The sequence below is a fragment of the Meleagris gallopavo genome, chromosome 10 (assembly GCF_905368555.1).
Source record: "Meleagris gallopavo chromosome 10, MGAL_WU_HG_1.1, whole genome shotgun sequence".
Lineage (NCBI taxonomy): Eukaryota > Metazoa > Chordata > Aves > Galliformes > Phasianidae > Meleagris > Meleagris gallopavo.
In genome coordinates this window covers 24,083,029-24,098,950 of record NC_139413.1, presented here as the reverse complement: position 1 = coordinate 24,098,950, position 15,922 = coordinate 24,083,029, and the positions used below count along the sequence as shown (strand labels likewise).

General features: G+C 38.9%; 1 protein-coding gene across 1 annotated transcript in view; it reads left to right on the top strand.

The window, feature by feature from the left end:
• Positions 1–545: 545 nt before the first annotated feature.
• Positions 546–15,922, top strand: part of SLC1A7 (solute carrier family 1 member 7) — a 41,249-nt gene continuing 25,872 nt past the window's right edge. The window contains exons 1-3 of the mRNA XM_010716108.4: positions 546–738; positions 1,752–1,831; positions 14,627–14,842. Of these exons, the coding sequence (XP_010714410.1) occupies positions 598–738; positions 1,752–1,831; positions 14,627–14,842 (437 nt within the window). The 5' untranslated portion in view covers positions 546–597. The remainder of the gene's footprint in view (positions 739–1,751; positions 1,832–14,626; positions 14,843–15,922) is intronic.

The window sequence follows — 15,922 nt, the reverse complement described above, 5'->3', positions numbered from 1 at the left end:
GATTTCTGATCGATGCATGGTTCTTACATTGCACCTTCATTCTTGTTTTGGTCAGGAAAACAAAAAAATCCAAGCCTGCTTTAATTAATGAAGTCTAGTTTTACCTGGCTTGCCCTGTTGTGATAGTCCAGTTTAAAATGTCACCCACTCTGCCCTGCACAGAAAAACAGTGCGGTAACGTTCCTCCTCTGTGTTGGTGAGCCTGACTTACACTGCTCCTTTGTGGAGGTGGACAGCCAGACCCCAAACTGGAAAGACCAGGGAACGCGCTCTGAGCATGTCACTTTGTTTTGAAGCAGTCTTGTTTTAGAAATACTACTGCATTCCGTTCTAATTTTCCAGAGCCCCCTAATCTTCTTGCAGGCTCTTAATGATGTAGTCGATAATAGGATTGTCGGTATTAATTTGGAACAATAATGCCAGCTGCTTGCTTGGTGGCGATTGGCAGAGGGGTGACCTTGCAGGTCAGCTAAGCAGAACTGGAAGTGCTTTGATCTGATCTATACAGAGCGAGGTCTGTTCCTCTCCAACAAGAGGAGCGAGTGGATTCTCTCTCCATGGGATGCTGATTCCTCTCCAAGGAGCACGGAGGACACCATGGCGGTGGCTTTGGATGCGATCCTCGCTCGGATCAAGGATGTTTGTAAAAGAAACGGTTTGCTCATCCTCTCGGTGTTGTCGGTTACTATTGGCTGTCTCCTTGGGTTCTTCCTCAGGACGAGGCGGCTCTCCCAGCAGGTACGTGTGGCATCACAGAGTGCATCACTGCAGGGAAAATACTTACGTAACAAAAGGCACAGCAACTTGTGGAACTTCAGGATGGATTTTTCAAGATAAAAAACATGTCTGTATGCTTGTTCAATTTGTGTAATTTGATTTGTTTGTTAATCTACACACTGCTCCTTGGGGCTTTCACAGTTCTCAGACTATGTGTATGGCAAAGGTTCTGGTCTTTAAGATACTAATAAATCCAGCACAGCCCCATTGTAACAATGTGAGTATGAATAATAAGCTACATGAATGTTAAAAACAGTATGTTTGTTGGATTTTATATTAGTTTGGAATGTGTACATCTAAAGAAAACATTGACAATAATTTTCATTGTCAGGTGTATGGAGGTACAGATGTTTGTGCTACATTGATGGTATTTTATATTAATAAATATGAGATCTCCAATTGTTAACAGACCATGCTATTAAAGTCCCTTGGGGATTTCTCCTCCAGTGTACTTCAGCTAAGCTCTTTGCAGGTGCTTGTTTCTTACTGCTGTATCAATCTCAGTAAAGAGGACAACAGGCACTGCTGAATGCTTTGAGCACACAGTGTAAATTTCAATTAAAAATGATGGCACTTAGTAAACACAATACCTTAAAACAGTTCTCTGTTCTGCTGCCCTAACTGCAGTCTGAACACTTTTTATGTCCAGTCAGTAGCTTCATACACAGCTAGCAAAACACGAAATGCAGAATAAAAGGATTATTCAGGGCAACCTATTCCCAGTAGTCCTCGGGAGGCAGCATATTTCATTTTTGTCTTACTTTGCAAAGGAAAAATGCTGTGTGTGTTTTTGTTGAATTACAATACAATATGTAATTTAATTAATTTAAAAATAGTCTTTTAAAGTGTACAGTCTTTGCCACCTTATGTACTAGAGCTGCAGATTTTACCTGCTCATACCACTTGACCACTGTAGCAGGACTCACAAGGGTAGGCTGTCTCAAAACAGTAAGCATCTCTCTGTGTATTTCCAGGAAATCAGTTATTTCCAGTTTCCCGGTGAGTTACTGATGAGGATGCTGAAAATGCTGATTCTCCCCCTGGTTGTCTCAAGGTAAGTGAAGACAATGCTTGTTCCAATAGCCACTGAAGTTTCCTAAATAATGCATGCAATCACCACTGTTTTTTAACTGAATAAAAGTTGGAGAGCCAGGAACTGCTGTACATTTAGGTTTAAAGTAGAGCTATGGCCATCTTTTTTAATCAGTAATTTCTCTAATACTTCATACAGGTACTATAGAAATAGAAGTTAAGTGTTTGGAAAACATTTACCCCACCGTACCAAAAAGTCTACCTTAAATTTAAACAATTGAAATAATGCACCACACAAAGAAGATGAAAAAGCACATTTAGTTTATAATCTTTTGCAGTGCTTTGAGAAATCTGCTGCAGAGTGAGAAATACTGGGAAAAAAAACATATGTCCAGTGAGTTACTGATGTATGCCTGGCTTCAGGTAGAAGTGAAAGTGGTTCTTAATACATTAAAGGTGGAAGCTTGAATGGTGCCACCTTGCTGATGTCAGAGTTAATGATCTAGATCCCAATGCTCAGGATGCTCAACCAGCTGCTTTGGAAAGCTTTTCTCCCCTTTAAATTTATGTCTTCCAGCTGATTGCAATAACAACCAAATACCAGTAAAATGGACAAAAGCCCTCTCATGTACACAGTGCTGAGGGGAGAGAGAAGAAGAGATAAAGATTAGCAAAGCTAACTTTACGTTAACAGACCTTGTAATATTTGGTGCCTTCCCTTGAAGCCGCAGCTTCTGGAACCTAATAGATATGTCAAAAACTCATCTTTCATTTTAAGAGAAAGATGTGTTCCTAGACTTCAGATCACTGAGAGTTAAAACACAAATCCAGTGCTAATTTTATTTTTAAATGCCACCTTTGCATCTAACTTCCCATGGTTTTTCACAGAATGAAGCCAATTCGTGTCCTTGCATGTCTAACACTGAGAATGTGACCATAGACTCATACCTGGTTCTGTTCCACACTGCTAGAAAACATCAATGCAAGATAAAAGATTTTTTTGGAGAGATGGAAGGAGTTTTCCTAGGAAAACATAAATGTAACATGAGGAAGTGATGTGCTAAGGACAGAAGAGAATAGTGTTGCATGCCTTCCCTAAAATGTTTAGGGAATCTTTAGATTCCCTTGTGGGTTTTGATATGCTGGGAGGGGAAGCAGCACAGTGCAAAAGAGCTGTCTGACACAGCCTGCAGTTGCTATAGGTTACCTATGGATCTGTCAGCAGGGAATCTCTGAGCTGTACTCAGAATTGATGAATTCAGTTTTCTAAGGAAGGAAGAGAAGTAACTTAAAGAAGAGAACTTAAAAGGGATTAGCTTTTCTTGTAGGACAGCATGAATCTAACTCCCTCTATAACAAACTAACCTTTTCTGAAATTTCAGGGGGTTCTGCAAACAGAAAATACTCCAGATGTAGTTACATTCTTGTACATCCTTTTTTGTTTGTTTGTTTGTTTTATTCAGTCCTGAACCGAGTGTGTGGTTCAGAAGATTGACAAGACTAGAAAATCTCACACTTATAGGTCACTAGCTCAAATCCAGTTCATACAGAAGTGGCTGAAAAATTGTGCTATCCTTGTGACCTGATAGTTAAAATGGGAGGTTTCTCTTAGAAAGGAGAGATACTCAAGAATCTCTGAACTGTATTTATTTTAAAAGTTCATTGCCTGCAGAAGAAATCAGTCAAATATCAGGAGATTGTTTCTTCACTGTATTGTTCCTTGGCTTATGCACTTACGTCACAGCACGTGGAAGTGCTCTTGTGGCTGTTTCTGATGTTTCCTGTCACCTGTGGTTTTATTTTTTGTTTTTCTGGATACACATAAGTCTTGAAAAAGCAACTGCCAGTAGAACTAGACAGCCAGTTTGAGCCCCACTTGAGCTTTTGGGGTTGGCATGATGGAAGTTAAGGATGGAAGTTGATATTATTTCAGTTATCTGGTTACATAAACAAGCTTCATAGCATCATACAATGCTCTAAAAGAAGTATATTTTGCTTGCTCCCCTCCGTTGCTCAGAGTTTTAGCCCTGCTCATCCCTATAAGCTCATGATGTACAGAGTTTGCTGTGGTGAGAACAGGTAGCTGCATAGCAATAACTATACAAACAACATGAAGAAAGATAAATAGTTTGATAGAGTTTGTATCTGCCCTGGGAATATTTGGTAGGTGTTTACTACAAGACTGGATTTTAGACCCTGCAGTTACCAGAAGCACAGTGTTTCTTACAGGTATAAACAAACACAGGATACTATTTTTAATACTGGAAATGGGAATAATAAGAGAGCTGAGAGAGAGTAGAAGCCAAACATGAATTCATGGTTGAACACATACACTGTCTTAGACTGAACAAAGCTGAAAGATCATCTGCAGACCTGAAGTTCTCTGATTCTCTTTGGGACAGAGGCCTCGATTCTCTTCTGCTGATTACTGCAATGCAAATAGTTTGTTTTCTCTCGCATATCCAAAAGGTTTCAGCAAATATCTCAGGTTTTCAAACAGGCACACACATTCACAGCAGTGACAGAGGTGGATCTCAGTGCATCCTGCCCTGAGTGCTCTGATATGTTTAAAAAAGCATGGGTCTTTAGCTATGATCTGCTGATCAGCTGGTTTGTTAACCAGCCTTCTCTCCAGATAATGAATTTCCTCGCTTCAGCCAGGAGATGGCTCTGTCTGGAAGAGCCAGGAACCACGAGCTGTTAGTGGAGTGTTTGCAGCCGCTCCAGTGCAGTAGTAGCACATCTGGAGGCCTTTGAGGCTTTTTCTAGTAGTGTTACCTACCAGAAAATCACAAAACCTCTAACTCTCGTTCAGTATAGTTAACAAAAAGCTCTTCCCCCCCTCTTTCCCTCCCCTCCATCTATCCTTCACCTGCAGTATTGCTTTCAGGACAAATTGAATATCAGAGATATCTGCTCGTCACTTCAGTTTCTCAAGTTCTGAGTGCTTGAAATTTAAATCCAATGCCAATATCTTTGTACTCTACACTAAACAAAGTCTGAAAAAGAAACAAACACCCAGTTTTCCCATCAACAGCATCTTAAATTTGCTAAAGCAAACACTCCCAGTCCAGCAGCGGCAGGCACAGGGGCTGGCTGTGTACAGGTCTGGCACTCTGACCGTCACAGTGCAATAACTCACGTGGTGCCACTCCCTGCTGAGCATCTCTGCCCTTGTGCCCAGGGGTCTGGGGAAGGCAGATTTAGGAAGACCAAAGCTTGCAGCCTGTGGGTATTATGTCCAGATAAAACTAGAAGAGAACAGATTATTTTTTTCCCTATATCCAGATGTATAGTTTCACAGGCCTTATAGGAACTTAATTATCTTGTTCTGATCTCAGAATAATTATTGGATTTTAAATTTATTTAACAATAACCATTTTTTTTTTAATTAAGAAATAATGTGTAGCAGAGATTTGATCCTTTTCCTTGTGCAGAATTGGTTATGAAAGATTGTCCCCTTTATAGTCACACTAAATAACTAATTTGACCTGGATTTTTTTTAAAAAGTAAAGCTCTGTCCTTTAAGTGTATTGTTCCTAATTCAAGCAGATGTATGCTAATAAAAATTACATTTATTTAAAGGTTCATTTAGGGATAGATAGATAGATAAATAAATGTTTGATACTTCAGGGGTTTTGCTGGTTGAATTAAATATGATATGCTAAATATAGAACTGTCTGTCTTTAAGGGGATTCCTGTCCATAATGCCATCAGTTCTGGTAATCCCTTATCCTTCTGCTCAGATTCCTGAGTGGGTCATTTAGTTAGGAAATTACTCCATCATAGTTTCCTTTTACCCATATATATACGTGTAGATATATATATATATATATATATGATTTTTTTTCAGTTCTTTGATTAGGGGAAACCATTGGCATTTTAACATCCCACTAATGAAAAATACTGCTCTTTCTGATTTATGGAATCCTGTTCTTGTTCAGCTCTACTGCTACATACCAGAACCTGTTAGCTATACTTGAAGAGCTGACAACTGTATGGACTTATATGGAGACACGCTGGGTGCAGGCAGATGTGAGCTCACTCAGCCCATGAGCCAAGCCATGCAGACCTGCACCAGCTCTGTGCCGGAAGCCACAGAGCCGCATTAGCGTGGCTTTGCTCCCAAGCCTGTATGTGAAGAGCTGTTGTGGCTCCATGGCTTCTGGACCGGTCTTGGCAGCTCAGGCTGAAGACAGAGCATGTCCACGTCTGTCTGCAGTTGCCTGGGTAGACGTACTCTAAATAACTTCTGTGCAACAGAATATTCTTTGAGAGTTTAGGGTTTAGTTATGCTGTGAGACAGGCTGGGGGCTTGGGAAAATTGTGCTGTGTTTTGCTTGCTATTAGCTGAAGATGAAACTGATAATACACCACAGACTGGAATTTGTCTGTTTTACTACTTAAATTTACAGTTTGCTAGGGATGAAAAATTTGACCCGAACACTCTGAGGCTAGAACTGAATTTTGCAATCTGAAATTTCTACCATGAATATGAATCTGTGACTGATATAGCCAACATAATGTCCATTCATAAGTGAGATACAAATCTCTACATGGTTATGAAATTATCTTTTTTTTTTTTTAATTATCATTAAATTTAAACCAAAAAGCTAGCTAAAATTCATTCACACAAAAGTGCTGGTTTGGTATGAATGACAGTATGTTCAGTGCTATTTCTTCTAATCCTTTCCTGGAAAATTGAACGGGAAAGGATAGACGATATGAACTTCTGGTCAGTTTTGGTTTGGGTCTTCTCTGCTATGTATGAGTTAAACTATTCCCTCTAGTCATTCTTTGCTAAATATCAGTCACTGTTGCTCTGTTTAGGCAGTGGCCAAGCTGGGCTCTGGGGCTTAATGAAGTGCAATAGAAAAATACTGGCACTCAGGAACAGAACTACCCAGCAGAAGAGAGTGAACATTCTGTTGGGTTAGTGTGGGAAAATCTGGGAATACCTGAATGGTAACATAAAGCATGTGTATCATCCCATTTCTGAATCACCTCTTGTGTGTATCACTGTAATAGAAATAACAACAGTAATAAATTTCATCCTGGTGAGAACAAGGTGTTAGCCCTTTCTGCAGATATATTATCTGCAGTTTTACTGTGGAGAAAGTTCATCTAGAGATGAGAGTTTTAAGGAGAAAACTTCAGGAAATAAATGTGTAAAGTTTTGAAATGAAAAGCAGAACTCTACTTGATTGAAAGTGAATGGGAAGTTCTACTCATAGGTAAGAAGTGATCAAAGAGGAAGCTCACCAAACACCAGTAACTACTTTAAAATACCCATATCTCTGTTGCACTACAGAACTGATCACAGGTCACCCCAAAAGTTTTCCAGATGGTGCTTTAAGATTGCGTGAGCTTGTAGAGGAAACTTTGATTCTACCTTCTTAGGAGACCTTGTGAATCCCCTCTCCATGCCTCAGATATTTTCAGAGGTTTCAGTACATTATAAATTAATATTTTCTTGTAGCTACATGTGTTTAGAGATATCATATTTAGTAGACAGATCCAATAGAATCACTGAATCATAGAATCACTCAGGTTGGAAAAGACCTTAAAGATCATCAAGTCCAACCGCAATGTAACCATACTCCCCTAACTAACAACCCTCCACTAAATCATGTCCCTGAGCACCACATCCAAATGGTTTTTAAACACATCCAGGGATGGTGGTCTTCTGGTGTTTTTTGTTTTTTTTTTACTGGCATTACCTAGAGGTATAAACTGTTTTCAGTGAAAAATGACATACTGCAGAGTTTTTCATGTCATAATGACAAAGTTGGACCAATTCCATACAAATTATTTAGGCAGTATCAGTAGGGATATAACGATGTGCAGCAGACATCTGGAGTCACAAAGTGAATGAGTGTGGAGAGCACTGATAGATTTTACAAATGGGATCCAAATAGTTTATGACCAGAATTCTTCTGCAGTCTTCTTAGTATGAAATAGTTTATGTCTTGCAAATAAATGGCAATGGCACATGAAGTTTGAGGAGCTGGCTGAAATCCTTCCTCAGGATAAAGCCATGTGTGAACAATAAACAGTTGAATAAATCTGACTTCCTTATAATTGGAATTTGTATTCCAAATCCTTCTGGTCTTTTCTTAATCTAAAAACAGTTGAAAGAACTGTCTGAACAAAAAATCAAGTATCATTGAGTTTCTTGGCTCTCTCCATAGATGGGAGCTTCACATCCATACTTAACAGATAATTTATTAGCATCCCAACATCTGAATTTAGGAAATATTTCATCAGAACAGATAAAGTCAAACTGCCAGCCTGAATTCTGCATTGTGCTATAGTATAATGTCTCAGGTTTCCTTTGTCAGTCAGTGATCAAAGGTTGCTCTTTGTTCCTTCCAGCATTCACAGATTGTCACTTTGGCTTCATGTGTTGGATTACTGGAGAGGAAGTAGCGGCAGAACAGCCATTGGACACTGATGTTCATTGTTTGCTGAGCAAAGTCCTGCCTGTTTTGCATTAGTTTATAAGAACAGATTCCCTGTAGCACACTAATAAAGTACAGTGTATTATCTGAGTTCCTGCTCAAAAAAATGGATGTCATGATTAGCTAGAAATGTAGATTTATTAGTTTCAGTTTCTTTTTTTGAAGCCTAGCTGTAAAATTAAACATAGTTACTGCAAATAGCATATTGCAGACAGCTTGATTTTCTGACATTTTTATTTGCTGTTATTTGAAGATAAAGGGCAAGATCAAATCTGCTTGACACCTTTGAGATGCCACTGTCTTTAGCAAAATAGCTACCAGTGACAAAACATACCTGGACATTTTCCTCCTCTGGGGAACATGCTTTAGGTCCCAAAGGTCCCTTCCAACTCCTATGATTCTGTGATAGTGTGATTCTGTGATTCTTGTGTGACATGTATTGAGGTAGAGACTGACAGATGTGCCAACTAGTGTGTTTGTGCACGTCTGAGCAGGAGGCATTTTTTCCTGTGCAGTGTGATATGACATCTGGAGATAAAAAACATATGTCACTTTAAGTAAAAGAAGACCGTGCAGGTAAAGCAGAAATGGGGTACGGTCCTCTCACCAGTACCACTGTCACTGTGGTGTATGATGTCAGCAGCAGGCATCTCTGTCACAGTAGTGTCTCTGGAGTAGCAGCGCCTAGCTCTGTCGGTATTCTATCATGTTAGAAAAAGGAAAGAATATCCTGGAAAGAAAAAGTCATTCTGATCCCTGCTACTAAAATCGTTTTAATTTTACTGGAGACTAAGAGCACAATCAAGCATCAAACTGTAGAAAGAATCAGAGAAGGCTCCTTATTTCTTTCTCTCATTACTGTGAAGTGTCTTATTTTCATTGTTGCAAGATGTTTCTCTATAAATGGTACCTCCATGGAAATGAAGCAGCCCGGTCACCAATGAGGGAAGTGCTGATGGTCCGTGACAGTACAGAGATAGCTTCAGGCTTCCAATTTTCACTACAAATTATTTGTCTTTAAATAAATGCCTTAATTTTGCTGTTTCCTTGTCTGTAGAAGATAAATAGTGCCTTCCCGTATGATAGATTTTTATATTAGTGAAGCATTTTAAGATGATTAAATGGGTTGAGCTGTGGAAATGGAGATTATTACTATGTTGAAACTTAAAGGCACTGACCTTGACAAAAAGCTACAAGAAAGCCTGCCTGCCCAATGAAGCAGCATTAGTGGAGCCTGCACTTCACTTTCATGATGCTTGACTGTAATATAATCATCTCTAATGTAGCTGTTAGAGGAGCTTCCCAGCCTCACTGGGAGAATTTGCTTAGCCAGGTCTTTTCTATGGCATGCAATTACAAAATGAGAATGAGAGAGTGGGAATGGGATGAATGAAAACAAACATGATTCTAGGACCAACTGCTTGTGTTTAATACTTGACCATTACTTCTTGACAGGATTAATGTCTTTCTAATCACACTAATCCTTTCTGATAACTTCATCCATAATCCATCTATTTCAAAGCAACATCCAGATGGCTTCTGGTGGCGAGGAAGACAAAATAAACAAGCAGAATGGAGTCTCTACTGCAGTTCCTTGTATTTTCTATTTCTGGGGACATAGGTTTTGATCTTGAAGGAAGTAAAGAAACTGCTTTTTATCAGAAGGAAACAGATAAAAAAAGTAGAGAATGGCAGAGAGGATAGAAAGTTCTGTTTTTGTATGTAAATAAAATACTTCATGAATACTCAGATGCTTATCAGTGACAACCAGAAAAAGCCTAGAAATGCTCCCAAGAGTTTAGCTAATTGTTGGCAGGGGGCTAATTAGTTTTCCAAGATATTGAAAGAAATCCCTTCCTCATTAATTAAAGCCTGCTAGAATAATTTTTGGTATCTTACACAGATTTCTCTCCAAGCAGACATGAACCATAGTATTTAATAGTTCCATTTGTTTGTACTGTTACCAATGTTTAAAACAAGACAGTAACTGAGCTTGTATTTTTATTTAGTCACATTTAAAATAATTTCTGGAGAAATCGACATCTTCCTTTTCCCTTCAAGTTTCCCTTTGAGAGCTTCATCTAAGTTTCACTGGATCTTCCACTGATCCTCCTCACTGTTCTCCCTCAACAAAGATCCAGTAAAGACATAATTTATTGTAACATTTCATAAATCATATGCAGACTTTCCCCCAAAAAATGAACAAAATTTAATCAAGCCATTCTAGAGAAAATAGTGTACCTGTTTTGTTGCTTGTTTGAGCTTTTGTACTAAAAGTGAACAATTAAACAATTGAAGTCTTAAAGAAATAATTAAGCCTTAAGTATCGACCCCACTAAAATGCTGCAAGTAAATAAACTTTTTTAATGCTTTTCCATATCCAGCTTCTGAACAAATTGCTACCATCTTATTCATTGACTTCCTGACTCTTTCTCCAGTAAAAATGAGAGTAGTTTGGAGAGGAGATAAGACAGATTTGGCTGAATGGAAACAACTTATTTACTGAAAACAAAGCAGAGTAGGTTTAGAATTACCCAAGTCTTAGTTAAATAAATAAATAAATAATTAAATAAACAAAACAAACCAAACAAATTAGACATTTTTTACTTGTTAAGAAAAGAAGTATAAAATTTAAAGAAGAATCTCTTCCTGCAAATACCATGAAGCATCAGTTTTATATCACAAAAAGATCTGAAGGTTATTAAACAACTTTGAAGAGGCTTGAAAGCCACAGAAATACAAGGACCATAGGGCAGATGTGTACAAGATATACAGCACATAGAACAAATTTGGAGGTTATTGTTCTAAATTGTGTGTAACCTCTGAGCATACACAATTTCATCCAAGATCTGCTGGACAAACAAGATCATAGAATAGAACAGTAGACTCTTCTATCTAGTCAGCAGAAAAAAGAACAACACAGAAGGATCATTTTCACATGTAGCTGGAACAACCTATGCAGGAAATAAAGAGGTCATGGGGCTGTTTCGTTTGTTTTGATGCCTGTTATTACATCCAGTACCAGATGTTTCAAAGCAAGGTGCAAAAAAACCTCTTAAATCATAGAAATCAGATTTCACTTACATCCTGCTCTACAAGGTTTAATATTTCATCCAAAACTAACTCAAATGTATTTTGGAGGCCTTAAACTTGTGATTGTATTTTTTCAATACAAACTAAGAAATAGTCCCTAAATATGGAATTGTAAGAACTTTTTTTCTTGTTTTGTTTTTTGGCCAGACTGATTAAATGAGTGAGAAATATTGTAATTATTCAGAAAAGCTGCAGGTTGGTTTTTGTTGTGTTATTCCTTTCTTGTCTATTTTGCAGTCATATTATGGAAGCTATACATGAAGAATATTTGTAGAAGCTACTTCAATACATGGGAAGGCAGGCCATTTTAATCTATAAATCAAAAATCTGCCCTGTTACTCCAAGCCTAATCAGATTCTGAGGATTTATAAGAATTTAAAGTATCCTGGTTTTCATTCATTTGTGCTTCTTAAGAGTCTGGTTCTGAAGGGCACAAGAACATCTTTGTTCAGTCATAGAAGATGCTGTTGGCAAGGGGAACAATATAGCCAAGCGTGTCTAAAGAATATTAGTTTTAAAGCTAAAACCTGAACATGATCAGTGATCTTAGGAAGCTATTCCTTCTGAATTCCTTATTCCACAGAAAATGAGAAGAGTACTTTTTCTCACCATTCTTCAGCTGCGTTAGGTGAACACCAGAGCTATAGTGATGAACAGTGAGGAAATCCTGTGGTGTAACTGTGTGTTACTTCATACAATAACTGTGATGCTCAGTATGTCTGCTAATCTTGGTGTCTTCTGTTACCTCAGACATCAAATGTATGAAGTCAAATGAAAAGCGGTTAATGAGTGACTACAGTCTCTGACTATTTACAGACATTTCTTCCTGAAAATTAGTCTGAGCAATTGCCTAAAATGTTCACTGTTGCTCCACAGCCTTCATAAAACTGCTTCCATTGGTCCCTTCTTCAAACAGAACTTTGCAGGCCATGAATAACACGCTTTGTGTTATTTGAACCCAGACTTTGATTCATGCTTCATCACACCACAGTTTCTCCTGTTGCATCTCCATAGTTAATTACTTTTGAGAACTTTCTCATCACAGCATGAACCAAGCATGACTTTATCTGGTGACAGGATAATCTCATTATAGATGATGATCTTGTTAATGAATATCCCCAAGACAGAGCAATCTCATTATTAGCCCCCTCAGGATTTGCCACCTACGAACCAATGTCTGATTAGATTCTAGCTGCACATCATTCCCCAGATCTAACTGTCAAATGGCTGAGGCTGAGGTGGCACCCCCAAATGCACATGACCCCCTGGAAGTGCTTAATTAGGAGGTTTTGCCTTCATTTCTCCTGGACATACTTCCCAGGTGAACAGTCATGGTGGTTCAAGCACCATGTGCAGCAGAGTTCATCTCCCACTGCTCTGCAGAGCAAACACAACACAAGTGACATCAAGGACTGTCTTTCCCACAGAGATAATGGCTTCAGAACAGCACCAGAAAAAAAAACTGTACTCCTTCTCTCATTTCTAGGTAATCAGCATGCATGGCATCCTACCCAATAGCTGCAGATCTGCTTGGTCAAGGCTTTCGTACCACTTGTGTCAGTTTCCCTGCATAATATACCTATGATGAACACTTAAAACAATTACTGTGGAAAACATCCAGCTAGTTAGAAATCAGTTTATTCTGAGACACGCACAACATTTAAATCAGTGCTGCAGAAATTGAGTATTCCATAGGGAAATGCCAAGGAAGTATCATTGCTGCTACTGTTTTTCTTTTTTAATATGTAGAGTTGTGTTTGTAAACAGAGCTTTACAGGCAAAAAGAAAGGTGGAATTTTTATCAGAGTGTTCAAAACAAAGGAAGAAAATGGCTACGAAAGTGAGAGAGATCAAGATGCTCATTTTCTAAATGATCGTATTACAGTGCAGCCAGCATTTTCCCTTGCTCCTGTAGCATTAACAAAAACTGTCCTACATGAGAGAGTGGCGATGCAGAAAAGCAATGCATTTTCTTAATTAATCTAGTGGAGAGCAGGAACCTGAGCACTAAACCCCATCCATTTGATTTCATTAAATGTACTACAGAGGTTAAGCCGCATTTTAGTATTGGCTCTAGACAACCTCACTGAGTAGAGTGAGGTCAAGAAGGTCTCATTCAAGGAGATGCAGCTTAGTACATCACTATTTATGAGGAAAAGCTTGATAATCTGTTCTGCCTTGCTGATAAATCTAGGCAGCGGGGTCACATCAAATAGTAAATGTAAAATTTTATTTCAACTTTAGTTTTCCCAAGATGCATGTTTAGAAGAGTTTACATCAGATTATTCAAAGCTAAATCTTAATTTAAAGCCCCAGGCAACACAGGTGTGATTGGAAACTCACATCTCAGCCTTGGATTACTGGAAAGCAGCAGCAGGGTCTATGCTAGAGCAGCAAGGGCAAGTTCAGGCACCAAGCAGCGCCTTAATTTGCCTGTAAAAGAGGGCTAGTGGGGGTTAAACTACATGGCAGAGAGTTATATAGCATGGCAGAGACGAGCTTAGTGAGGCCTCTGACCATCTTCTGGCAGTGGTGGGAAGAGCCAAAGGGGAAATAAGAGGTTGAGATCACCACAGCATTTTTTCTTGAGATGCTGTACTGGCTCACGAAGGAGTCTCCTCTGCTTACAGTACAGTTAATTACAGAGCCTGTCTGCTCCCCAGCACGGCCCCTATTAAAGCAAAAATCTATTGTGATGTGTATGGGTTTAGAAAAAAGTGAAAGGTTTTTTGTTGTTCTTTTTTTTTTTAGGTGAAAAATGAACCGTATGTCAAACTTGCCCCTAAGTTATTTTAACTTTGAAGTTATGGTCTTTCTTCACATGGGATGGAATGAAAGGGCTGATCAGATTTCTTTCATAAGTCCCTTCCAATCTGATTTATCTACAGTTCTGTGAAGCTATGTGTAGGCTTTCATGCCTAAGTTTGCCTGACTGATTATTGCTATGACTCCTGTGAACTGGGCCATCAAACATAAGGTTGTGTAAAACTGTCCCTCGAGCTTTAGGGAGCAGTCGGTAGGATTTGGTTGCCATGTGTGCAGCCTGAGCTTGCAAGTTCCTTCAGGAAACCAGGATCTCATATGGCACAAAGGAAACATCTTTTTAGATGCGCAGGCTACAGCTTTGTGTTACTGCAAGCTTCCAAAAGCACTGATATGAAGGCGATCACGCAAGATGCAAATGGAATAATAGGAAATTAGGCTTTCTGTTGCATTGATGTTATGCATAAGGTGCCATGTTTTTTTGTGTTTTCTCTTCACAGCTTAATGTCTGGGCTAGCAGCCCTGGATGCCAAGACTTCCAGTCGATTGGGTATCATTACCGTCACTTATTACCTGTGGACAACATTTGTGGCTGTGATTGTGGGAATAATTATGGTTTCCATCATCCATCCTGGTGGGGCAGCACAGAAGGAGAGCACTGAGGAGGGTGGAAAGCCCATCATGAGCTCTGCAGATGCACTGCTGGACTTAATCCGGTAAATACATTCATTCTTCCTGGTTTCTGGAGATAATGTTTTGTACATAAATGCCTGAGGAGGAGCTGTGGCCTGAGGATAAGGTCTTAAACCTTAAAGTCTTCACAGTTTTGCAGACATCAACTATGACAGGACTATGAGCCGCTCATCCCTTTTTTCTGCACTAAAAACCATCCACAGCTGGACTCTCTTTCTACCCTGAGTGTACACTGATGGTTTTTATTTTTCCACTACAGAAATAACCACATTCACTAAATAAATAAATAATAACACAACTGTGGGGAGTGGGCTTTCAGCCTAGATAAACATTATGGGTGAAATCCTGGCTCTGCTGAAGTCAATTGCAAGACTCCTAAATATCTGTGTGGAAGTCTGGATTAAATGTAATGATGTATCTGTTGGTTTGAGCTGCAAAAGCTGATCCTTCAGCTCAGCGATAAATCACTTCCATTCACAGCTGGAGACCATCTTTTCAGGCCCAGATTGGCTTATCTTCTCATTCATTCATTTCCTCTCAATGTATCAGTTGCACATGTGCACAGAAGTTTGCACAGGAAGCATCTGGCATTCTTCAAAAAAAAAGAATGCTAAGTGTACAAGTGGAGTGCATGAATCTTGGCATGGTGATACACGTATTCGCCCTCACTTATTTCAGATATGAAGCCACTTTGAAATGATGACATGTATTATTACTTCTTGTGATGTTATATATGACATTGTCAGGTTTGGAATTCTTGGCAGAGAGGAAGGATGTTGCTAGAAACAGAGGAAGGATGTTGCTAGAAATTGAATTTCTGGAATTTTTGGGTGAGGATTCTGTTTTTAGGAATGGCATTAATCAAAAATAAAGCAAAGAACTACTGCAGAGCCTCATCATCATTCTAAACACCTATAACATTAATCACTGTTCAAATTTCTAGAGTACTGATGGTATATGGAGGAATCTGATGATTCATAATGTAGCATGTATACAGTATTATTTTGCAGGTGGTGCTTCCCCCAGGTATTTGTCTGTTATGTTAAAAAACAGTAACAAAACCTCCACTGTATGTGACACAATGAGGACACTACCACATGATT